Source organism: Palaemon carinicauda, chromosome 1 (assembly GCF_036898095.1).
Source record: "Palaemon carinicauda isolate YSFRI2023 chromosome 1, ASM3689809v2, whole genome shotgun sequence".
In the NCBI taxonomy this organism is placed as follows: Eukaryota; Metazoa; Arthropoda; class Malacostraca; order Decapoda; family Palaemonidae; genus Palaemon; species Palaemon carinicauda.
Window position 1 is genome coordinate 17,392,498 of NC_090725.1, and position 26,671 is coordinate 17,419,168.

Genomic DNA, 26,671 nt, shown 5'->3' on the forward strand with positions numbered 1-26,671 from the left:
AGAAATGCAATCGACGGAGCCATAAAAGTTTGTAAGAACATCCATATGCATAAGAAAAAGAAACATCAAGAATTGCCTATCACTTTGTTATTCACCAGGAAAAAAAGGGAGATACGGGTAGTACTCCCTCAGCGGAAATAAATTTACTTCACTGGATGACAGCGACAATGAAGATATTGTATCACCTAAAGAAGTGCCTGCTGAAGAGGTGCTTTCAAAAAAGCAGTAATGCATTCTTTGCTGTGCAGTGTATTTACCTCATAGTTATCATCTACATACAGTCAGTCCTCCTCATGCGTTGATATCAAGAATTTGCAAATGCTTGCTGCCTTTGGGTGGGGCATCTCATAACCTACCAACTCACTGACCATTACCTACGCATGATGGACTAACACACTAGGTAACCCACTGTACTGCACTATGTTGTTTTCATGAATTTCTATCATAGTATAAGTACAGTATTGCATTCAAGTATGAATGAAAATAATTGTTGTTATTAAAATTATTAGTATTATTAAAAGTATTATTATTAGAATTATTGAATTCTCAAATTATAAAACTACTGAAAATAAGTCAACGTATGATAGGAAAATAAAATTTATGATTGCCTTTGTGTGCTGAAATAAGATTTGAGTCTTTTACTACTTTTGGCTTATTAAGAAAACACTAGAATATAAATGCGCATTACATTATCTAAATGTGATTATGCCTGAAAAGAAAATTGCAAAAAAGACAATTCTAAGCCATCTTGCAGGCTGTTATAAATTGACATAGATATTAATGAGAATATTCCTTGAATAGGCTATTTATTATGGAAATTGGCCAATAATCAATAAAGTAAAAAAAAGAGTTTTGATCGTAAAATTTCTATTGTTTCTATGCTGATCTGATGTTCATATTGCTTTTGTCTCTGGAAGCTTAAAATGTTGACGTTACTCCTTAAAGTAGAAGAAATTTTCCTATTTACTCTCCTTCCAATACACTTATGCCTATAGTAAAGTAATGAGATCAGTCTAACAACAGTAACTGATGCACATGTCAGGTAGCTTCTTCAGTCTCAGAGTCAAAATACTTCCCAATCCTCCTATTGCTACCAATCAGTTGAGAGGCTGGGCGTGCCCGTATACAAGTATGAAAATAAGAAATTTTATCATTAAAGTTCTTTTTATTTCTATTAATCTCCCCTGATATTCATATTGCTGACTCCCACTCTTTACTGTTGGTGGGTAGCCAGTGAAGGAAAGAGACAGGGCATTTAGTTTTTATGATTAATAATTAAACAAAATCCCAAACCTTTAGTTAGGCTTTTGCTTATTTTTAACTACAAATGACATTTTAAAAATTGTTTTAACACGTAATTACTCATTTATTAATAACAACTTCATTAATTTAAACACATGATTTTATAGAAAAAAAATCTGTTACTAAACTTCAACCCAAAAGAGTAATTCTATCAAAACAATCACCCAAGTTCACCATTCTATCAGACCGTACCTCACCAGCTATTATAGGTCTTAAAGCTCCACAAACATGACACATAAAGTAGGGTTCCATAAAAAAATGTCTAGCAAATAAAGATTTGAGACACCACTGAGGTGTTGCTAAGACTTTCCAAGCTAAAGATATTAGCAAAAATTTTAGATAAAGCTGTGCTTGTTATGTCATAAAACCTAGCTGCATGTTTTCAGATTTCTGTCGGTCACAGCTCAAGAAAATACTTGAGAGTCCTTTTCAGAGACAAAATTTACCAGTTCAAGGTGCTTTGCCTTGGCCTTTCCACAGCCCTAAAGGTATTCACCTATCCATTTCCCCTAGAGTCCGATTGGTCTTATACCATGGGTTTAAGGCTCCCTAGGTACCTAAACGACTACCTTCTAGCAGAATCAAGATAACGGTTCATACACCACAGGGATCTCCTCCTTAATTTTTGCAGAGAATTGGGGTTCCAGCTAAAGCTAGAGAAGTCCAACCTTGTCCCTCAGAGACACCTTCATTACTTGGGCATGGATATATATTTCTGTCCTTAGATGAAGTTCAAAGGTTCAGACAAGTAGCAGCACCTTTTCTGGAAAAGGAATCTCTTCCAGCTCACTTTGGAAGAAACTAATAAGTCACCTCACCTTCCTCGAGAAGCTAGTTCTCTTTGGGAGGATGCACCTTTGCTCATTGCAGTGGACATTGAATAGCTAGTGGTTGCAAACATCAGACTCGCCATTGACTGTTGTGAAGGTCCCTTGAGCAGTGAGAACAGATCTCTGTTGGTGGCTGAAAGAAGGGTTGTGGTGGCCTGTTGGTAACATCCTTGCTTGGTGATCAACAGACATGGGTTCAATCTCGTTAGTTCCTTTGGTCGCTGCAACCTCACCATGCTTGTGCGCTAAGGATGGTGAATTTGGGGGAGCCTATAGGTCTATCTGCTGAGTCATCAGCAGCCATTTCCTGGTCCTCCTTGGTCCTAACTTGGGTGGAGAGGGGGCTTGGGGGCTGATCATTTGTAAATATGGTCAGTCTTTAGGGCATTGTCCTGCTTAATAGGGTAATGTCTCTGTCCCTTACCTCTGCCATTCATGAGTGGCCTTTAAACCTTTAAACCTGTTAGCCAGAACACCTCTACAGGTTTCTCCTCCAGAGTTTCTGCTTTTCACTGATGCATCTTGCCAGGGATGGGGAGCTCATCTGTATAAAGAACAGATTCCAGGGATTGAGTAGGTTACTCAGCAGAAGGTTCTAAAGTAATTAAAGAATTTGAGGCTCTAACAAATGATACAAATTTTGGGAGGTGTCGTGTACCATCAGAACCCTTCCCTTACTTGCCAACACTTGTGGAGTTGAGTCTAGGGTTTGACACAGGGCAGGTTAGACCTGAAAATGGTTTTTAGAGGTCCCACTATGAGGCTAATGAAGTAAGCTCATGACTATTAAAGTTAACTTGCAGACTTGGAAAAGTCAAAGGCTGAAGTGGTATTATTGTATCAGTCTCTCTGTAAGCAAGTAGCCTAGTGTATACCCCTAAACTAAAAGTAAGCTAAGCTTCTTAAATGCTTCAAACTCTAATTTGATCAATGCCAGGAATCTTCAAATTAAAGAAATATTATTACGCACGAGGCAGAGAGAAAGAGCAGATCATGATAGCCCAAAATAAATTCTTATGCACAACAGTGCAGTGAATGCTAACAGATCTGGAAACGACATCTTAGAAAAACGAAAATCAGTATAAAATTAATAAAAAATGTGACATCTGTAGTGGAGGAGCATATATCAATGCCGTTCCATGTCGACTTTTAGACTGAAGAAGTTACCTGACATGCTCAGGATGTCATTGGTTTTAGATGCTGGTCTCATTGATTTACTAGAGTCATTAATGTACAGTATTGGAAGTAATAAAGTAAATGGGAAAATTTCTTTTATTTTGAGGAGTATTGTTGACATTCCAAGCTTCCAGAGATGAAAGCAATATGAACATCAAGGAAGCTTAATAGAAATAGTTTTATTACCTTTATACAAATAAATGTACAGTAGATTAGTATAAATTTCTCAGAACTAGCATACGTCTTTACAACGCCACCCGTACACAATTCTGGTTATCTGGATTTACATCTGAGATCCGTTATAAACGGGTTAATTAATGTGAGGTTATACTTTACACTACGGTAATACTATAATAATCAATAGTTTCAACTAGCATAATATATGTATGTTAATTGTCAAAGTTGTCATGTATTCAAAAATTTGTATGTACGTACACTTGATTACATTTACAGTTATGGTAAGCGTATGTACTGTATTGAAAATTTGTGTAATCAAATATAAAATAAAACTTTCATGTCAATTTTACTGTACATGTACACAAACCTAGTAGTTTCATCCATATTCAAGACACGCTATGATTTGTACCCCTTCTCAATGATATTGAGAAGCTCTGCAGGGAAAGGTTTTGCTGCCTTGTGGTCCATAGAGCCCAACTCACCAGTCATTTTGACATTCTTCAATAAAAAACACTAAACTTCTGAAACTAGCCTTTCGCTAGCTGGGAAAGGTGTACACAGTATAGATGTGGCATTTTGACTGGTGGTCTACTGCAGTTCATCTCACATGAAATGGTTGAGTAGAGAATTGCTTTACCCTCAAATGATGAGAGAGTAGTTAGCTCTTCTTTTACAATGCTGATCCTCAATCCACATGAAGAAGGTATGTTCCATTCAGATCATGCTCTTGTCATTCTCTTATGAGACATTCTTCCCACTGCATGGGGCAATTCTTGTCCCAAGAGCACAAATCTTTTTCACATTTTTTCTCCATGTACCTCACGGTACTCATGCCTGTAAGGTCATCCTAAGGCTGTATAAGACAACTCTTCTTTGCACTTACCAAGCAGCTCTACCCTCTCTTCTAAGAGTTGTTGACTTTTTCTGCTGCTTAGAGTAAGCTTGATATGATGATGAAGTCTACTTGGTGCTAGACAACCAAACACAAGTGGGAGATCCTTACACAATGACGGATGGAGCAAGACAAAGACAGTGAGCCAGAGAAGTGGTTTTGTGTAGAGTTATGCAGCACAAGACCCAAAAAGAGTCTCTCAGGTTAATGGAAAAGGTTGCACTGTGCAGCAATTCTAATTTGGATGCTGCCACAAAGAATCGAAACTATTATTTCCGATATCTTGCAGATCTAAACAAGTGTATTATTGAAACCTTCAAGATGAAATCCGTGAAGATTGAGGGCTGACTGTACTGTACATATTACTGTAATATACACTACAGTATTATCTCACCGTCCTATAGTAGACCTCAAAATGTCAGTTAGTTTGGAAGGGTAGATTTACCAAAGCAAAGTAAATCTTACAGCTTTGGCAAATCGTTTATCAACTTGCAGTTGTTTTGAAGTCATCTTTGGGCAATGAGTCGACTGCACAAAGACAACAATGACATGGTAAGGGTTGTGAGTCAACCTCACAAAGATAAGAGACTTGGTAGGGAAGTAATTAGTTTTACAAGGAGGGGACAATAATGCGCTGATTTACAGCATTCGTGTGCATCTCTCTTACCTAACCACCCTATGAATGCTGCGAAGGTATGACTATTTGCATGTGTCTGCTGAATTTTATACATTTCTATGTTGTGTCGTAGCCAATAGCTGAATTTTCTTCATAGTATTATAGAATGTAGGTTTGCATCAGGGCTATACTTAGCATACCCATAATGTTCTTTGAGCTAAGTTTAGTTAGTAACTTTAGATATGTAAATGAGTGGCAGTGTTGTATTGGGAGAGTTTAGGCAGGTATTAAAGGTTTATTTAATGAAAGTAAAGCAATAGCCAAATGCATCAACAGCATTAACATTCTGAGAATTTAAAACTTTCAAAGATGCCAGATGTCTAAATTTTAATCAGTTTCTTTAATTATGTCTGAATTAGAGGTGGTGTGGGACAGTCCATTTCCTGAAAATAGAAAGTTGTACCTGTATTAGAGTTTTGTTTATTTTTTCACTTTGACTTTTACCAACAGCTTTATGATTGGCTATTAAGCTGACCATCAGTCTTTGAGAGATTTTGTGTAAATTAATGATAGTGGTGACATACTGTACTTATGTGGTTGAAAAAGATAAGCAGATTCTCAACTTATTTTACAGAAAAGGGAGGGAGCATATGAAATGTAAATAGAGGAGTTTTATTATACTGTAAGTTAAAGAAGTCTTTTAGGGGAATTTTCAATTAACTTTTTTTTTTTTTCTTTCAGCTTGTGCGTAGTGGGCATTTTGACAAGGTAGGCTATTCAGTATTGTTTAGATATTTAGATATTACTCTTGAATATAAACTTAGCTGTTATTTTTAGTGTTATTCATGACATTTTTATATGCTTCAACATATTTCCCTTGAGCTCTCAGACTAAAGATAATAGGCAAACCACCAGTATTTAAATCTAATTTTCTCTTGTAGTGCATTACAGTATAACATAATTACAAAATACAGTATCTTATTATAAGATTGAAAAATGGATAGTACTTTCACCAGTTTTGTTTCACTTCAAACCCATTACTTATACCACAGCTCATTTAGTGATCCCAAATCTCACTTGTCATAAAATCTAAGATGCATCCATCATTTGTGTAACAAACAAAATAAACTTGGAGTCTGATAAGTAGCTTTGAACATTCTTCAATGAATCCTTGATAACTCTATTTTTTGAAAGCTTATGACCTTGTTAACAACTCATTTGAATCCACGGAATTTGTTTAAGGGGCATGGTCCCCCCCATCCCCCCCATTGAAACAAATGTTATTTGTTCATTCTCTAACAAACCTTAAGCTATTTATAGGGATTATCCTTTGGCCGAACTGGAAAGTTACCCATTAAGACTAATGCGAGGTGGCAACCCTACCCGACCACTAGTAGTGGGAGGGTAGAGGGGTGGCTGGAGGTACCCAGCCACCTATATTTACTCTCACATTGGTGAACTACGTCACTTTTTTTCTTTTGGCTTGTAGTGATCGGACGTGTCTGCTCTCTCCTCCTTAAGGCTTGGCCATAAGACGATATTGTTTTACGCAATATCAGGTGTGTTTTTCCTCTTGGCGCTAGGATGACAGTGTAGCAGGAGAGGAGAATGTAGAGTCACACTCCACCGCACATAGACCAGCTTTACCCATGGATAAGCAGAAATCTGGGCTCGCCACGGGAGATTTCCCTTCGGCCTTTCAGACCAGAACCTCTGGAAGTGGTTCCACTGGAACTCTGCCCCGTTCCCAGGTCATCAGGAGACGAGGAACCTTCGACTTCCAAGGCTCATTCCTCAATGAAGCAGCAAGCTCCCTCCAGAGTTTCAATCCTGGTGGAACACTTTCTACTCTGTTGGGAACCGAAGGATTCTAAGACGATTCCTAAGAGTTCAGAGCCAAGGGAAGCCCTCAGGGCTCAGGGGATCCTCCCGAGAGATTGCACCAGTTCACGACTTCAACCCACCCCAGGCTCCTATGGGTGAGAGCTTGGAGGTGGTTAAGTTTTTGAACTTGGATGATGACTACCTTCCAAGAGTAGCGAATCCTAAGTTCTCCTCTGAAGATGAGCGCAGAGAGTCAGAACATGCTTTCTGGCAAGTCTTTGCATGCATGTGCACAATAAATAAGCAGTCAGATCTGGGTACCTTTCCCCAGGAAGGCAAGAACATGGTCCTTGACCACTTGTACACTTGTTTGGCACCCAGAAGCCCCTCAAGTCCAGTGTACTCTTGCCCTGGTTGAAGAGACTGACAGCAGCCAGAAAGAACACTTTCGCAGATAGCAGGTGCCTCTAGCTCTCTATGGGCAGGTTCGTCGTCTAAGCTCCTCCCACTTCCTTTCATCTTGCAAAGGAAGTACTACGAGGTTGCTAACGAACCCCTTCCTAACCTCTCGCTGGACCCCTCAGTAGAGTTTCTTACTAGTGGAGTCTTAGTAGAGATACTTTCCAGCCTCACAGCTTCACTTTCGGCAGTTTAGCTCCTCAACATTGAGAGAGGTGTGAGGTATGCCATGCAGGCTGCTTTGTGGCTTGATCTATGGCTGGGGTCGTTGGACCACATTGTTAGATCCGAGGATTTATCCAAGGAATCTTCAAGGCGTCCATGGGATCTTTCCCCTTGCCGGGTACCCGGACTTTACAATTCCTTTCCCACCAGGTAATCAACCTGTGGGCAAATGTGATTCTGAATAGGAGGGATACTGTGATTGGGAGATTCCACAGGCAAGTGCCAAAAGTGGAAGTAGTGTGCCTAGGGAACTCGACGCTTGAAGGAACTTCTCTTTTCAACTCAGAAGAAGTAGAGAGGGCAGTTGATAGGTGTAGAAAATCCTTCAAGGATTCTCTCCTCCATAGGGCCATGACTTCCAGGCCCTATGGGAAGGTGCCTCAATCTCCCAGGAATCAGCCCCAACCAGCAAAACCCTCAACAATCAGGAGAGCAGGATCCTCCAACAAGATGTTATGGATGCCCTTTCCTGCAAGAGACGCTAAAGGCTTCAAACTCTCCAGAGGAGGGAAAAGTGGAAGGGTGGGGGCAGCCGAGGTCGCTCCTGCAAGGGAGGGCAATCCTCTCAATCGTCCTTCGGTGGGGGAATGCCTGCAACGCCTCTGGCAGAGGAGGCAGCACCACTGAGCAGATCCCTGGACGATCGCAGTAATGGGTGTAGGGTATCGTGTCCCGTTCATTCTATCTCTCCTTTCACTAAATCTGGATCCAGTTCCATCGAGCTCCTATACGAATGGATCCATAAAGGAGATGGCCATCCGGGCCAAAGTCCAGACCATGCTGGAGAAGGGCGCTCTTCAAAAGGTCCTCGATGAGTCTCCAGGCTTCTGCAGTCGACTCTTTCTTGTGAAAAAGGCGTCTGAAGGCTGGAGACCAGTCATTGATCTCTTGTCCCTGAACAAGTTTGTCCTACAAACTCCATTCAGGATGGATATGGCAGACACGGTCATCCAAACAGTATGGCCACAGGACTTCATGTGCATACTGGATTTCCAAGACACATGTTTCCAGATCCTAAACCATCCGTTTTCAAGGAAGTATCTCGGATTCATTCACGAGAATTGTCATTACCAGTTCAAGGTGCAATTTTTCGGCCTCTTGGCAGCACCTCAGGTCTTCACGTGGGTGTTCAGCCTGGTGTCATCTTGGGCTTCCAAGAATGACATTTGTCTCATAAGATACCTTGACGATTGGCTAATTCTGGCAGACTCAGTGATAACCCTTCTTCAAAACCAAGACAGACTACTGTACTCGAGTTTTGTGAAGATATAGGGATCATGATAGATCTCGAGAAATTGTTACTGCTTCCCTCTCAGAGACTGGTACACCTGGGTATGATTGTAGATACCAACCCCCAAAAAGTATCTCCATCAGATGACAGAGTACGGGAAGATCTGCCAGCTCAACAGTGGTTGTGCCTTCTAGGTTACCTGACATCCCTGGTCTGTCTTATTCCCAATGTTGGCCTCAGGATATGATCCCTCCATTGGCGGCTGAAGTCTGTGTGGAACCAGAATACTGGCTCCCCAGACACTCTAGTCCTTATGGGATCGGATCAAGTGACGGATCTTCCATGGTGGGTGGCAGAGGAGAACCTCTTCAAAGGGCTAGACCTTCTCGTCCCTCCTCTGGACTTGATGCTTTACACAGATGCATCAAAAGAAGGAAGGGGGGGGGGGAGGACAGCATCTGCTGCAACACTCTTAGGTCTCTGGTCTGAGTCTGAAAGGTACCATCACATAAATCTCCTAGAGATGAGAGCAGCCTTTCTAGCTCTCCAGCATTTCCAACAGTTGCTGGCTGGACATTCCGTGGTGTTGATGAGCGACAACACTACAATAATGGCTTACGTAAACAAACAAGGCCATACCTTTTCGCAGCCCCTATGCCCTCTAGCAGTAGAGATGCTAAGATGGACAGAAGAACATATGGTGTCCCTATCAGCTCGCTTCATTCCAGGAAAGAGGAATGTGCTCGCAGACAACCTGAGGAGAGAAACTCAAATAGTGGGCTCAGAATGGTCTTTGAATCCTCTGATAGCCAACAAATTCCTGACTTTGTGCGGTTCCCTGACTGTAGACCTGTATGCGACATCCCTGAATTTCAGGCTCCCGATATACTACTCTCCAGTTCCAGACCCTCAGGCTCTATGGCATGATGCATTCCAACAACAATGGGACAACATATATGCCTTTCCCCAGTTCTGTTTGATGAGAAGGGTGCTCAACAAGACCAGAACATACAACAACCAAGTGATGACACTCGTAGCCCCGCTGTGGCACCATGGAGAATGGTTCCCAGACCTTCTGCAACTCCTTGTAGATCTTCCAAGATAACTCCCTCCATGACAAGATCTACTCAAAACAACCACATGTGAATATCTTCCATAAGGCAGTGCCATCTCTTTGGCTTCACGCCTGGAGACTATCCAGCATCTCCTCTCTCAGAGAGGCTTTTCACATCAAGTTGCGAGAAGTATGTGTGGATACTTACGGAGATTTTTAGCCTCATTTTACCTGGCAAAGTGGACTGTCTTCAGTGGTTGGTGTCGTGGAAGGGGTATCTCTCCCCTCGATGCCACTATACCAACAATAGGAGAGTTTCTTGTATACCTTCGGGAGGAAACACTCCTCTCGGTCTCGGCAGTGAAAGGCTATTGTTCAGCCTTAAGCTTAGCTTTTAGACTGAAAGGAGTCGATCTTTCCTCTTCGTTGGGGCTTTCTATCTTAATACAAAGTTATGAGATCACTTGCCCCAGTCGGAGATTAGACCTCCTCCTTAGAAGGTGTGGTTCGTGTCTTGCTGTCTGTAAAGGGCACGCCCTACGAACCATTATGCCATGCACCAGATCGTAATCTCACTTTGAAGACGACATTCCTACTCGCTTTAACTTCCGCAAACAGTCAGTGAACTTCATGGTCTCTCTTACTACATTGCCCATTCAAGGGGATGGGGGAGGAGACACTTGGCTTTGTCCCTGAGTTTATTGCAAAGACTCAAAATCCTGGGGTACTGGATCCTAGATTTGGGCCCTTTCAGATTGAGAGTCTCCGTTCTGTAACTGGTGACCCAGATCAACTGTTACTATGCCCAGTTGAAGTTAAGATATATCTTTAAATGCACAGCAGCAACTCGTCCATGGCTGGCAGCCCTCTATGTCGGTACAGGTAGAATGAAGAGAAGGGTTACCAGTAATACCATCTCTGCCTGGATTCGTAAAGTTATAGATTCAGCACTGAATCCTGACCCGATTCCAGCTCGACATCCTAGAGCTCACGACGTCAGGGGCATCAGTACATCCCTGGCATTCAAACAACTTTTCCTTAATGCAGGTATTACAAGCGGGTGTGTGGAGGCGTCAAACGACCTTCACCGCCCACTACCTCCAAGACGTGCCCACAGGAATCTCGATAGGTTTCTATCAATCTTGTGGTGGCTGCACAACAAGTGTTTTAAGAATACCTCAGGCTCCTTATTGGGCAAGTTGCAGATAGTTGAGGGCATTGGTTACCCAGGATTAGTCTGGGATGAATGAATAAGAATGACTGGCTCTTTTCTTTGTCTTCATCTTGTCTTGAGGAACAGTGTCATGAGTCCCTCTGCAAGCTGGCCTCACCTATCTGTAGGTAAGATCCACTTCCCTTGTGTAACCTAGAATAGATTTTATACTTGTACACATCCCCAACACCTCCCAAGAGGAAGGCCTTGGGAAACGTCTCTGTATAATTATGTATTCCTACTTTTAAACTCGGATTATGCTTACCTAGACGTTCACATGCCATCTCTCACAACTACACAGGTTGTTCAGGCCGCTATCAATACTCCTTTTATGTATCACTTTAGCGAGGTGTCAAGGTTTCCTCTAGTAACAGTCAAAGACTGTACAGAGAAAAGCCTGGTCAATGACCAAGCCAGTGGTTGGACTTGCCACCCTCCTAACGGGCGTAAGGTTTGTTAGTTCAGGAACAAATGACAAATTTGGAAGTACTATAATTTGTATTTTTTCTAAATAACTCAAACCTGTAGCTATTTCTACAAATTGTCCCGCCATCACCCAGTCCTGCCCGCGATCAAAAAGTGACGTAGTTTTCACCCATGTAGGAGTAGATATAGGTGGCTGGGTTTCAACCCTCCCCACTAGTAGTGGTTGAGTAGGATTGCCACCTTGCATTAAAGTTTAATGTCTAACCTTCCAGCTGTGCTGAAAGGTAATGCCTATAAATAGATGCAGGTTTGTATTAGTTAGGAAAAATACAAATTACGTACTTCCAAATTTGTCACTTAGGGGTTTATTCAAACTTCTGTTTCTTTTTTATTTCTCATTTGATTTCTTTCATTTAAAAACCATTAAAAAGATAATTTTATATTCTAAAAGTCATAAATGGGGAACTTTCATATTACTTTTTTTATATATATATATATATATATATATATATATATATATATATATATATATATATATATATATATATATATATATAATGTATAGTATGCATTCATATGGAAGTGTTCTGTTTTTATCAAAAAGTGAATGTACAGATAGTAGGTTTTAAAATTCCCCATCTTTTCATGAGTGAATGATAAAAAAATTTTTGTTATTGAAAAAAGTTTTGGGAAAACAGCCTTCAGTTTTTATTTGTACTGTAGAGATTGGTTGAAATGACTTTAGTAAGCATAAGTATGGGCTTTTAGCAGTAATTTTCCTCAAGACTGGGGTTCTTAAGGGCTTAGTCATAATATTTTAAGGTTAAATACTAAACAATGGTGAGATCCTTCCCTTAAATCCAGAAAAGTATACACTAAATGCCCACGTATAAGTAAGACGTGACTAGTACTGTATAATGTATTCTCGTATATGTATTTTCTGGTTAAATATTACTCTTTAGTCATATTTAGTTATTGTCTCTTGACACTTTATGTGCATCTTTCAGCATAACAGTAACATAATAATTGTAAATATATGAACAAACAGGCAAAGAAATATGATTTATATAACCTAGAAAAATGGACAGCAAACATTTACTTATGATGCTATCTAGAAACTCAGAAAATTGAGAGCCTCCTATGAGGGATTAGAGAGAATTGTCAATGGGAAACTAACTGGAATATATTCCCTCGTATTCTTGAAGAAAAAGTAAATAAATATGTTATTTTTATTAATAAAATAAATTTTTGAATATACTTACCCGATAATCATGTAGCTGTCAACTCCGTTGCCCGACAGAATTCTATGGAGGGATACGCCAGCTATCACAATACTAGAAGGGGGTGTACTTACCAGCGCCACCTGTGGCCAGGTACTCAATCATTTGTTGTTGACACCTCCTCAATTATTCCTCGGTCCACTGGTTCTCTCTGGGGAGGAAAGGGAGGGTCGATTAAATCATGATTATCGGGTAAGTATATTCAAAAATTTATTTTATTAATAAAAATAACATTTTTCAATATTAAACTTACCCGATAATCATGTAGCTGATTCACACCCAGGGAGGTGGGTGAAAACCAGTGTACATGATTAAAGGATAGCTAAGTATCCCATATTTCATATAACAGTTATCTCAAATAACAATGAAATAATAAGTACCTGGTAAGGAAGTCGAATAGAACCGTTACTCTGCCTTTTATTTAAAGTTCGTCTTCCTTACTGAGCGCAGCGTTCCTCTTGGAGGCTGAATCAACCCAAAGGTGCCAAAGTACAAGGGGTTGCAACCCTACTAAAGGACCTCTACCAAACCTTTAACCCAGGCGCTTCTCAAGAATGAATAGACCACCCGCCAAATCCAAGGATGCGGAAGGCTTCTTAGCCTACCGTAACAACCATAAAAACAACAATAAAAGTATTCAAGAGAAAGGTTAAAAAGGTTATGGGATTAAGGGAATGTAGTGGCTGAGCCCTCACCTACTACTGCACTCGCTGCTACGAATGGTCCCAGGGTGTAGCAGTTCTCGTAAAGAGACTGGACATCTTTCAGATAAAATGATGCAAACACTGACTTGCTCCTCCAATAGGTTGCATCCATAATGCTCTGCAGAGAACGGTTTTTATTAAAGGCCAACGAAGTAGCTACAGCTCTTACTTCGTGGGTCCTTACCTTCAGCAATGCAAGGTCTTCCTCCTTTAAGTGAGAATGTGCTTCTCTGATCAGAAGCCTTATATAGTACGAAAGCCCATTCTTGGACATGGGTCTCGAGGGTTTCTTGATGGCACACCATAAGGCTTCTGACTGTCCTCGAATAGGTTTAGACCTCTTCAGATAATATTTGAGAGCTCTGACAGGGCAAAGAACTCTCTCTAGTTCGTTACCTACCATGTTGGAGAGGCTAGGTATTTCGAACGATCTAGGCCAAGGACGTGAAGGAAGCTCGTTCTTTGCTAGGAATCCAAGCTGAAAAGAACATGTTGCAGATTCGGTTGTGAAACCAATGTTCTTGCTGAAGGCATGAACCTCACTGACTCTCTTAGCTGTTGCAAGGCAAACGAGAAAAGCAGTCTTGAGGGTAAGATCCTTGAAGGAAGCTGACTGGAGAGGTTCGAACCTAGATGTCATAAGGAACCTTAAGACTACGTCTAGATTCCAGCCTGGAGTGGAAAGACGACGTTCTTTAGACGTCTCAAAAGACTTGAGAATGTCTTGAAGGTCCTTGTTGGAAGACAGGTCCAAACCCCTGTGGCGGAGAACTGAGGCCAACATGCTCCTATATCCCTTAATCGTAGGTGTTGAAAGGGATCTCTCATTCCTAAGATGAAGAAGGAAGTCAGCTATTTGGATCACAGAGGTATTGGTAGAGGATATTGAATTGGCTCTACACCAGCTTCGGAAGACCTCCCACTTAGACTGGTAGACTCTACGAGTGGAAATTCTTCTAGCTCTGGCAATCGCACTGGCTGCCTCCTTCGAAAAGCCTCTAGCTCTAGCGAATCTTTCGACAGTCTGAAGGCAGTCAGTCGAAGAGCGTGGAGGTTTGGGTGCAACCTGTCTACGTGTGGTTGACGTAGAAGGTCCACTCTTAGAGGTAGAGTCCTGGGGAAGTCGACTAGCCATTGAAGTACCTCTGTGTACCATTCTCTTGCAGGCCAAAGGGGAGCAACCAGCGTCAGCCGTGTCCCTTCGTGCGAGACGAATTTCTGCAGAACTTTGTTTATAATCTTGAACGGAGGGAATGCGTACAGGTCGAGATGGGACCAGTTCAGAAGAAAAGCATCCACATGAACCGCTGCAGGGTCTGGAACAGGGGAACAATAAAGCGGAATTCTCTTGGTGATGGAGGTGGCAAACAGATCTATGGTAGGTTGACCCCACAAGGTCCAAAGTCTGTTGCACACACTCTTGTGGAGGGTCCATTCCGTGGGAATGACCTGATTCCTTCTGCTGAGGCGATCCGCTGAAACATTCATATCGCCTTGGATGAACCTCGTGACCAGTGTGAGGTTTAGACCTCTTGACCAAATGAGGAGGTCCCTTGCGATCTCGTAAAGGCTCCTCGAATGGGTCCCTCCTTGCTTGGAGATGTAAGCCAAGGCTGTGGTGTTGTCTGAATTCACCTCCACCACTTTGCCTAGCAGGAGGGACTTGAAGTTCAACAGGGCAAGATGAACTGCTAACAGTTCCTTGCAGTTGATGTGGAGTAATCCTTGTTCCTTGTTCCATACTCCTGAGCATTCCCGTCCGTCCAAGGTCGCACCCCAGCCCGAGTCCGATGCATCCGAGAAGAGATGAAGATGGGGGGTCTGGATGGCCAATGATAGACCCTCCTTGAGAAGGAGATTGTGCTTCCACCACAGGAGAGTGGTCTTCATCTCTTGGTTGATAGGGATAGAGACTGCTTCTAGAGTCGAGCCCTTGTCCCAATGAGCCGCAAGATGGAATTGAAGAGGGCGGAGGTGGAGTCTCCCTAGCTCGACGAACAGGGCCAGTGATGAGAGGGTCCCTGTGAGACTCATCCACTGTCTCACTGAGCAATTGCTCCTCTTCAGCATGCTCATGATGCACTCTAGGGCTTGGTTTATCCTGGGGGCCGATGGAAAAGCCCGAAAATCCCGACTCTGAATCTCCATTCCCAGGTACACAATGGATTGGGAGGGAATGAGTTGAGATTTCTCTATATTGACTAATAGACCTAGGTCTCTGATTAGATCTAAAGTCCAAGAGAGGTTCTCCAGACAACGACGACTCGTGGAGGCTCTCAACAGCCAGTCGTCTAGGTAGAGGGAGGCTCTGATGTTCGATAAGTGCAGGAATTTCGCTACATTCCTCATCAGAAGAGTAAAGACCATAGGAGCTGTGCTTAGGCCAAAACACAGGGCTTGGAACTGATAGACAACCTTTCCGAAAACGAATCTCAGGAAAGGTTGGGAGTCTGGATGAATGGGAACGTGAAAGTATGCATCTTTCAAGTCCAACGAGACCATCCAGTCCTCCTGTCTGACCGCTGCTAAGACCGACTTGGTCGTCTCCATTGTGAACGTCTGCTTGGTGACATACTCGTTGAGAGAGCTGACGTCCAGCACCGGTCTCCAACCTCCTGTCTTCTTGGCCACAAGAAAGAGACGGTTGTAGAAGCCCGGGGATTGATGGTCCCGGACTATAACCACTGCCTTCTTCTGCACAAGTAGCGACACCTCCTGTTGCAATGCTAGCCTCTTGTCCTCTTCTTTGTAGTTGGGAGAGAGGTTGATGGGCGATGTGGTCAGAGGCGGTTTGAGGCAGAATGGAATCCTGTAACCGTACCTCAGCCAACTGACAGACTGTGCGTCTGCACCTCTCTTCTCCCAGGCTCGCCAGAAGATTTTGAGTCTGGCTCCTACTGTTGTCTGGAGAATCTGAGAGTCAGTTCTTTCCCTTAGATGTCCTGGGTCCTTTCCTAGACTTGCTCCTGTGAGAGTCTGGACGGGAGCTTCCTCGGCTGGGGGCTCTACCACGAAAGGGCGGTATGAACCTCGTAGCCGGGGTATCAGCCACTGGGGAGCGATAAGTCTTGGGGACAGAGGTGGTAACCTTAGACTTACGAGCCGATGAGGCTACAAGATCGTGCGTGTCCTTCTGTATCAGGGCAGCCGACAAGTCCTTAACTAGCTCCTCGGGAAAGAGGAACTTTGAGAGTAGAGCAAAAAGGAGTTGTGACCGTTGGCACGGTGTAATGCTGGCGGAGAGGAAGGTACACAGTTGTTCCCTTTTCTTCAACACCCCTGATACAAATAACGACGCTAGCTCACCCGATCCATCTCTGATGGCCTTATCCATGCAGGACATAATAAGCATGGCAGAATCTTTGTCCGCAGGAGAGGTTTTCTTGCTGAGGGCTCCCAGGCACCAGTCGAGAAAGTTGAACATTTCGAAAGCTCTGAACAACCCTTTCAGAAGATGATCCAGGTCTGAGAAGGTCCAACAAACCTTCGAGCGTCTCATCGCAGTCCTCCGAGGCGAGTCCACCAGACTTGAGAAGTCAGCCTGGGCAGAGGCAGGTACTCCCAAGCCTGGTGCTTCCCCTGTGGCATACCAAACGCAACCTTTCGAAGCGAGCTTCGTTGGAGGGAACATGAAGGAAGTCTTGCCAAGGTGTTGTTTAGACTGAAGCCACTCCCCTAAGATCCTTAAAGCCCTCTTGGAGGATCTAGCTAGGACAAGCTTAGTATAGTTGGACTTAGCTTGTTGTACGCCCAGCGAAAACTCAGATGGAGGAGAGCGGGGAATAGCAGAGACGAAGTGGTCTGGGTAAATCTCCCTGAGTAGAGCCAAGACCTTTCGAAAATCAATAGACAATGGAGAAAGCTTAGACTCTTCCACGTCTGATGAGGGATCAAGGTGTGCCTCCTCATCATCCGACACTTCATCAGCAGAGGGTAGCGAAGCGATAGGACCAGAATGCTGAACCGCAGAGTCAGAACGGGTAGGAACAATAACAGAGGTTTCCTCATCCTGAGGGAAAACCTGAGGCTCAGACTGCATAGGCTGAACAACAGACGAAGCAGAAGGCAGGCGCATGGGTGAAGGAGGTTGACTCCTAGCAAGAGTTGAACCCAAGGATTGCACAAGCTGAGCGGAGGACGGAGGCGGAGTAGTCCGTTCCTGTTCCTGTGAGATGAGTGGAGCATGAAGAGGTTGAGGCTGCGCAGAACAAGGTAAAGTTCTCGCAAGCTGAGGCTCCTGAGGCGCAAGTCCAGGGTGTAGAGGAGCTTGCCTAGAGGAGGGTTGAGCTCGCTGCAGCGATGGTTGAGCAGACAGACTCACGGAGGGGAGAGGTTGTTGTACCCCAACCGAGAGTTGCACCACTGGTGGAGCAGCAAGGGGAGGCGGAGGAAGAGTGGAATAACTCTCCTGATCCCAAAGCAAGGGTTGCCTTAAAGAAGGCTGAGGCTGAACAACACTGGGAACAGCAAACTCCGAAAGTGGCTCAACATCGTACGCCTGGCAGATGGTGCTGCGACCAGGCGGAGCAGGTGCAGGCTGGGCGAGCACAGGCGGAGCGAGAACAGGTGGAGGGAGTGTAGGCGGAGGAGGAGGAGCAACACTCTCAGCCCGACACTCACGCATCAAGTCCGAAAGCTGAGCTTGCATGGACTGAAGCAGGGTCCACTTGGGGTCGGCAGAAACGATAACAGACTGAGGTAAAGTCACAGTCGGGCTCTGTATAGGCAGAACCTTACTCCTCTTGGGCGGAGTACAGTCGACCGATGACTGAGGCGAGTCAGAGCTGAGCCAATGACTGCAACCTGGCTGAGCACTCGCTGACTGAACTCTACGTTTAAGCGGTCTCGAGACCTGAGACCAACGTTTCTTCCCTGCATGTTGATCAGCGGACGAGAAGACGGGCTCAATCGTCTGCAGGTGGGAGTGACGGTCTAAAGAAGACACGCCCGCAACCACCGAGGATAATTCTGTGCGCCTAACAAGGCCTGTCGAACCCTTAAGCCCTTCGACATTGCTTCTCCCCTGGGCATGGGAGCTTGCAAGAGGTCCCGGACTGGGAGGACGACTGGCTCGCACAGAAAAATCCTCACGCACCACACTGGCACCACTAGCACTTGGCACTGCACCGACACTAGCACTCGTCACAGCACTGGCACTATTTCCACCCACTGCACTCTTGACCTTCAGTTCTTTAACCTCGGCCATCAGAGACTTATGGTCACTTACCACTGATTCTACTTTATCTCCTAAAGCCTGAATAGCACGCAAAACAACTGACATATCAGGCGGAGGGCACACAGTAGGTTCGGGGGTAGCCACTACAGGGGTAGGAAAAGGTAGGGGATCATGAGGTGAGGAAAACATAGAAGAGTGAGAAGAACTTCTCCTAACTCTACCTCTCTCTAACTTAGATGAATATTTTAAAAGACGGACAAATTCCAATTCCGAAAGTCCGGCGCACTCCTCACATCGATTTTCTAATAGACAGGGCCTGTCCCTACAGTCAGAACAAGCGGTGTGAGGATCTACCGAGGCCTTCGGAATACGCCTATTGCAAGACCTACATCGTCTATGGGAGGGGGCTTGCGAAACGTCAGACATCTTGTTTCAAAGAGTTAGCCAAAGGGTGTTCCAAAAACAAGCAAAAATTCATTAACCGTTAACCAGTATTATATAAAAGCTATCTAGCTAATATAAAAAGGATTCCAGTAAAGCGACAGCCGTTAATCTAAGAGAATACTTCACCAAATATCCATGAATAAACTCGAAGACCATAAGCGTATCCCAGAACGTCTAGCCGGAAGCACGACAGAGGAATAATTGAGGAGGTGTCAACAACAAATGATTGAGTACCTGGCCACAGGTGGCGCTGGTAAGTACACCCCCTTCTAGTATTGTGATAGCTGGCGTATCCCTCCATAGAATTCTGTCGGGCAACGGAGTTGACAGCTACATGATTATCGGGTAAGTTTAATATTGAAAAAGCAATCTGGTCAGAAAGGGGTTGCCAAAGGGATTGGATGCGCTCACGTTGATACAAGAAAAGAACATTTTAAATAAATTGTTTCCATTAAAAAATTCTGTTGGAATTGCAAGTGATGTGTGTGGCAAGAGGATTGTTGGAGGCAGCATGAGGAGTGATGGAATGAAGGAGTGAAGATAAAAGTGGAATAGAAAAAGAGAGTATTTGAAGAATGGCTGCAGAGTAATAGTGTAGAGAAGTATAAAAGATATAGAGAGAAGAATGTGGAAGTATGAGGAGTGATGGAATGAAGGAGTGAAGATAAAAGTGGAAGAGAAAAAGAGAGTATTTGAAGAATGGATGCAGATTAATAGTGTAGAGAAGTATAAAAGATATAGAGAGAAGAATGTGGAAGTAAAACATAAGGTAGCTAAGGTAAAGAGGGCAGCTAATTGGAGGTGGGGTCAGGGTTTGGGTTGATCATATGAAGAGAATAAGAAGAAGTTTTGGAAAGAAGTGAAGAGAGTAAGGAAGGCTGGTTCGAGAATTGAAGAGAGAGTGAAAGATGGAAATGGAAGATTGTTAAAAGGAGAGGAGGCAAGGAAAAGGTGGGGGAACATTGTGAAAGTTTACTGAATGTTGAGGATAATAGGGAGGCAGATATAATTGCTGTTGCAGGTGTTGAGGTGCCAGTGATGGGAGAGGAGAGTGAGAGATTACAAGAGACGAAGTGAGGAGAGTACTAGATGAGATGTGAGTAGGAAAAGCACCTGGTATGGATGGTGTGAGGACTGAGATGTTAAAGGAAGGGGGTGTAACTTACTAGAATGGTTGGTGAGATTATTTAATATGTGTTTTATGTTGTTGATGGTACCAGTAGACTGGGTGTGTGCGTGTATTGTACCTCTTCATAAAGGTAAGGGAGATGTGCATGAGTGTTTTAATTCAAGGGGTATTAGTTTGTTGAGTGTGGTTGGAAAAGTGTATGGTAGAGTACTAAATAATAGGATTAAGGATAAAACAGAGAATGCAATCTTAGAAGTACAGAGTGGTTTTAGACGAGGTAGGGGATGCATGAATGAGATTTTTACAGTTAGGCAGATATGCGGGAAATATTTAGCAAAAGGCAAGGTGTATGTTGCGTTTATGGATCTGGAGAAAGTGTATGATAGAGTTGATAGTGAAGCGATGTGGAATGTGATGAGGTTACATGGAAGTGGTGGAAGGGTGTTGTTAGCAGTGAAGAGTTTCGACATAGGTAGTAAAGCATGTGTTAGGATAGGAAATGAAGTGAGCGAGTGGTTTCCAGTGAGAGCGTGGGGCTGAGACAGGTATGTGTGATGTCACCATGGTTGTTCAGTTTGTTTGTTGATGTAGTGGTGAGAGAGGTGAATGCTCGAGTGCTTGGTCAAGGATTGAAACTAATAGACAAGAGTGATCATGAATGGGAGGTAAATCAGTTGTTGCTTGCGGATGATACTGTACTGGTTGCATACTCAGTAATTGCTAACTAAACTAGAGGAAGACATCTTAAAAGCAGTATGTAAACAATCTGAGGAAGCCTTTAGTGCTAGTGCAATTGCCCCTGATTGACGGAGATAACTAAAGACTAGTCTACCTAATGCTGCAATCTGGGCTTCCTACCACTTATTGTTAGAGGGCTCTATTCTCTTTGCCAAGGGAATGTATTTGTCAAAGCGAAAGAATATGGGAAAAGTTTTAAATACTAGAAATTTTACTGGTAAGTGTTGATTAAACTGTGCTTCTAGAAAAGAAGTACGGTAATATGAATATCAAGGGAGATTCATACAAATAAATAAAAATTGTGAAGGGGTAGTTCTTTCAAGGTTTTTTTAAGGGTACAGTATATCCTTATTATACAATGATGTTTAAACTGAGAAATAATACACTTGGCCTCGTTATTCACGGGTTCTATCTTTATGAATTGGTCATTCGCAATACAGAGAATTGTACTGTACTGTATGATTTGTTAAATAAAAAATCACGTATTTATGGTTTCGCGATAAATACTCTCACGGCCTGACGATTTTAAACTGACTGTTTTCATTTGCACCCAGTATACTTCATGTCGTTTTCTTCTCCACACAGCATAACTCCTCATCTCTCACTGACTCAGCCTCATTCTCTTAGTGTGCATCTCCCACTTCAGGCTTTTTTTTGTGTAGAATCATGTTGTGATGTAATAAAAGAAAATGTCCATATTTAGTGTTGACTGTATAGTGACTTTAGTATAAAAATTGGTATGTACAGTATAGTATGTTAGCCCACGCGCCAAACACCCGGCAACACAAGAGTAGCATCATTTTTCAGACTTATTGCGTAGAACTTTGTACGTATACGGTTAGTGTTGTACTGATACATTTTCTTATAATCTTTATTGCGTTAGTGTATTCATTGTGTATTAGTGTTATTGTTATTTTAACTACTGTACTGTACTGTATACAAAATACTATACCATACTTTACATTAGTAATGTAGATATAGGCTACGTGTACGGTGAGTTTGAATGGTGCGAGTCATCCTACCAAAAACAGCGATCACTTAAGAGTGGTACTTTAGCTAAGTAAGCTGTATTGTAGTGATAGTACAATAAACGGATTTTGAAGCGAAGCGAAAAATCTATTTTTGGGTGAGATGGCCATGTCGTCCTGATGGAAGGTTCCTATTGGTAGCTTTCTAAGGAATATTTGGCTACAGTGATATTCCCAGAGAATTGACCTTTAGGTCTCCAGAATTCTAACTCCTGGCACGTATATCCTTAAAATTTCTCTTAAGGATATCGCATAAAATCAGGGGACGTATATCTTGATACGACACATGGCAATCTTTACCCCGAATAGCGTTTTCGCTTCGAGGGGAAAAGTGGCTAAACTGAAGGGGAGCCGTTATCAAGGTTACCCTTCCTCCCTTACTATTACATGGCTCCAAGATGGCACTCATTCCTTGTAGCATTGAGCATGGTGCTACAGATATACAGTGAACCCTCGTTTATCGCGGTAGATAGGTTCCAGTCGCGGCCGCGATAGGTGAAAATCCGCGAAGTAGTGACACCATATTTACCTATTTATTCAACATGTATATTCAGACTTTTAAAACCTTCCCTTGTACGTAGTACTGTTAACAAACTACCCTTTAATGTACAGAACACTTAATGCATGTACTACAGTACCCTAAACTAAAACAGGCACAAATATTAAAGGTGATTTTATATCATGCATTTCCTAAACATGCTAAAAAGCACGATAAAAAATGGCAACCAATGTTTTGTTTACATTTATCTCTGATCATAATGTAGAAACAAACTGGAGGTAGAGCTTTGCTTATTACCCAGACATATTTCCCATACTTTTCCCTTAGAACTACATCACATCTTCCTACTTTAGATATATAGATATATATATATATATATATATATATATATATATATATATATATATATATATATATATATATATATTATATATATATATATTTATATGTATACACATATACATACCTACATATATACATAAATACATGCATACATACATATATATATATATATTACTGTATATATATGGGTTATGGAAAAAATCCGCGAAGTGGTGAATCCGCGATGGTCGAACCGCGAAGTAGCGAGGGTTCACTGTAGTAGTTTCGGGAGGGATCTTGCCTAAGCCTTTTTCTTATACGGAAAAAGGAGGGTGGGTCCATCGGGACGACATGGCCATCTCACCCAAAAATAGATTTTTCGCTTCGCTTCAAAATCCGTTTTTTTGGCTTCTGATGGAAGTGTACCAGAGAATTACTTGAAAGTACTGTATCTGGATTTTCATAAGTGCCTTAACCTTGGGACAATTTTTTCTATGGTCATCCGGACCATTGAGACGTATGACGTTACCGTTATACGTCACTACCACTAATCATGGAAAAATGTTAGGGCTTCCTGCTCCCTGCAGGGAAGAGTCATACTAGATAGTAGAAAAGGGTCTCAAGGTTTGCATATATTGTATGAACAAACATGAGTATCAACTAGATATACAAAAGCGGTTTGTATATGTTATAAGGTTATGCCATGTTGTATAAAAGGTAGCTGAATATTAATTATGTAGTACTCTTGGTATTATTAAAGTTATTTTTTTCAGTTTTAAGGTTTAGTTTCAGGAAATTGTTTCTTATAATACAGTATCACACTTACTTGGAAATTTTGTTTCACAAATATTAATTTTGTTGATTTAAAGATTTTCTTATTTTCATTTTTAATTTTTATTGAATTTAGGTTACCATAATGACATGAATGATATATCTTACAGGATAGCAAAGTTGGTGATCTCTCTCCTCAAGATGTTTCAAATGTCACTCTACCTCCAACTAGAGAGACACGTTCAGAGTTTGCTTGTTGTTCTCGTTGGATTTCTTCGTCTACAACGTAGCTGAATATTCCTTACTGGTGTTAATGAGAAGGGGTTTGTTAAGAATTTTATACTGGAGAATAATGGTACCCTGGTTTTTCACCAAAAGGCTTTTCACAATATTTTATTTTTATACTCCTAAGAGGAATTTGGTTTTCTTCAGTTGCTACTTATTTTGTACACCGGTATCTGAATTGTGTAAGCTTTATTTCTCATTCTGAAGGGAAAGTTTATACTGTACCTCTGATTCTAATACAGTACACTATCTATTTAAGTCAAATCTAAATTTGAATAATTGTACCTTGAAACTTTTCAGATAGATACTCATACTTAAGTGCTAAATATGTGAATGGTTGCATTTATTTTTTGTAGATGTACATTCCAAGCCATACTCATACGTTGTTATTGTAAATGGGAATGGTGATTTTTTTTATCGAAATGACTTTTTATAACAGTCAACTTAGTAGCTGTACGATTGCACCTTTCACTCAGTCTGTGGAACTCTTTGTCTTGATGTCACATTATAAACATATTGACTCATATTTGTATGAACGTCTAGGTAACTTATCCTCAAATTGGGCTGTGATAACGTAACAGAAATATAAAGATCATAATTGAAAAGCAGCTGTCATCAAGCATTTATTATGAATTATTTTTGTGTGCATTAGTTATACTACAACTGCAAGATTTCTTGAATATTTGTATAACACTATGGTCTTGAGATTCTTGTTTAAATTATTTCTCTTGCATTATTTGTCTAACAGCAGCTAAATAAGGCTAATAGTATTATTGGAAATTTTGGAAAAGGCAGAAAAGTGACCTTCATGTACCAATAAACTTTTTTTCAGAGCGTTTTTTGCTGTACCTGTATTTGTAGTACGGTCAGTTAAGCCCTACACTGTGCATAAGGAACATAAATTTTGTAATTTTAGAACTTATTCCTTATAAATCAGTCACTGTTTTAATGGGACTTGGAGCTTTAACTTTTAAGTGTTCAGTTTGGTAACTATTGCTTATTTCAAAGACTCTTAATTGTTTCTAACAACTTAGTAAATTAAGGTCTCATAGGAACTTGTTTCATCATCAAACATCTTTCAGCATTAATTAAATTTATTTTAATATTTAGGGCATTTGTTGCATAATTCCTCAAATATTTCTGCATAGAATTTTATATATTTGAGAGAGGAACATGAAATTTGTATAATTAACAGGTATCAAATGTCAGGCGTACAATTACAGGAGCGTTTTTGTGATTCAGTAAAGTCTTTTAGTAAAATACTCCTCTGTATATCTATTGCCACCAAAAGGAATGACAAAGTTTATATTTATCTTTTATGACTGATTTTGTTCATTGCATTTTGTAATGTTCAGTGTGGTTTTGCCCAAAAATTATATATTAAGGATTTTATTTTTATATTTTAAGGTGCCACTTGATTTATTTGTGATTTGTTGTGCCAAATATTTTAGTTATATTGTACTGTGTACATTAGAATATTTTACTTTTCATTTTTCATATATAAGGGTATGAACATACATGTAGTACAGTATTTGTATTCTGTATATTTTTTGCTGCATGCATTTAATTTTGATCTTTTTTTAAGTCATGTAAGGTACTAACGGATATTCTGAATATTCATATACAAAGAGACTATGATTACTATAAAAGGTTGTCCTAAAGTCTTAATTTGCATTTTTTCTTTACCAATACAGTAATTCTCTTTAACAAAGGTCATGGTAAATGAATTAATTTATATTCACTTAAACACAGCCAGTGTTACGTGTACAGCTTATCTCAATTTGTTCTTGAGTTTAATGACTTTAATCAGTAAAAACTTTATTTTGTACATAATTTGTTTTGAAGGAATTTTTCTGGGTACACCAGCCTTTACATTATAATTTTCATATGTAGTTATCTCAGTTAAGATTCAAGATTCCCTTCACAATAACTGAAGACTGGTATGTTAGTTTTACTGTAATTTTACTAAGTGCAGCTTCTAAAATGTCATGCCTTGGTTTTAGAATTTCTGAAAATAATGGTTGAACTTCAGCATGTCACATTGAGTAAGATTACTTCATTACTTCCATTAACAATAATGCCATCTGTTAACATATGTTTTTTTGTATTGCACAGCAAATTTACAAAAGAAATTTTTACTACAAACTTTAACATGGTAAAGTAGCTGGAGATAAATCAATTATTTAAATTAAAGCTGTGTAATTGCATCTTTTTCACCCAACAATTGCGTTTCTTGTTTCATCAATCAGAATTTCCTCATATCTGTCAGCTTTTCTTATCACTGTTTCTCAAAATACTGTTGTTTGTAATCCTTCATGTGTTGATAGTCGGTACTAAACTGAAAGACAAAAAAAAAATATCAGTTTCACTGTGATGTTTTTATTTACTGAAAATTTTAAAATTATTAGTATCTTTTTAGGGTTATATCTTTTAAACCAACTATTCTGTTTAAATCAATGGAAGAAAGATTGTGAACCTAATGTAGGCTTCCTACTAAGGTTCATTGTGTTTAATGGAGGATTTATTGAATCATACCACCTATTTTCATTTTTATTTATGGTTCATTTCAAACAACTAAGTGCTGTAACTCATTGATGGCCTTCAAGTACATAGCTATCATTCTTCATCAGTACATAGTGTGCTGAATAAGTCTAGTCGAAACTTTGAACTACTCTTTTGTTTGCATTCTTTTTAGTTTGAAAATAGCTGTTAACTACTGATCATACATAGGCCAGTACATCAGAACTTTAAATCTAACTTGTAAAGTATAAGCTTTGCTTTATATTGCTTTAAGATTTTTATTTTTTATTTAGAGAGATCTTTCAAATCTAACACATTCATAGCTTATCAAATGTTATTCTTTTAATCTCC

At 41.0% G+C, this 26,671-nt stretch overlaps 1 protein-coding gene across 3 annotated transcripts in view; it reads left to right on the forward strand.

Moving 5' to 3' along the window:
- Rab30 (RAS oncogene family member Rab30) overlaps positions 1-26,226 on the forward strand; it is a 58,016-nt gene extending 31,790 nt beyond the window's left edge. For 2 of the 3 annotated variants that reach the window (XM_068380491.1, XM_068380502.1), the window contains exons 6-7: positions 5,735-5,761; positions 23,686-26,226. In XM_068380491.1, the coding sequence (XP_068236592.1) occupies positions 5,735-5,761; positions 23,686-23,805 (147 nt within the window). In that variant the 3' untranslated portion in view covers positions 23,806-26,226. The remainder of the gene's footprint in view (positions 1-5,734; positions 5,762-23,685) is intronic. The other variant, XM_068380511.1, reaches the window with a different exon arrangement.
- Positions 26,227-26,671: the final 445 nt, after the last annotated feature.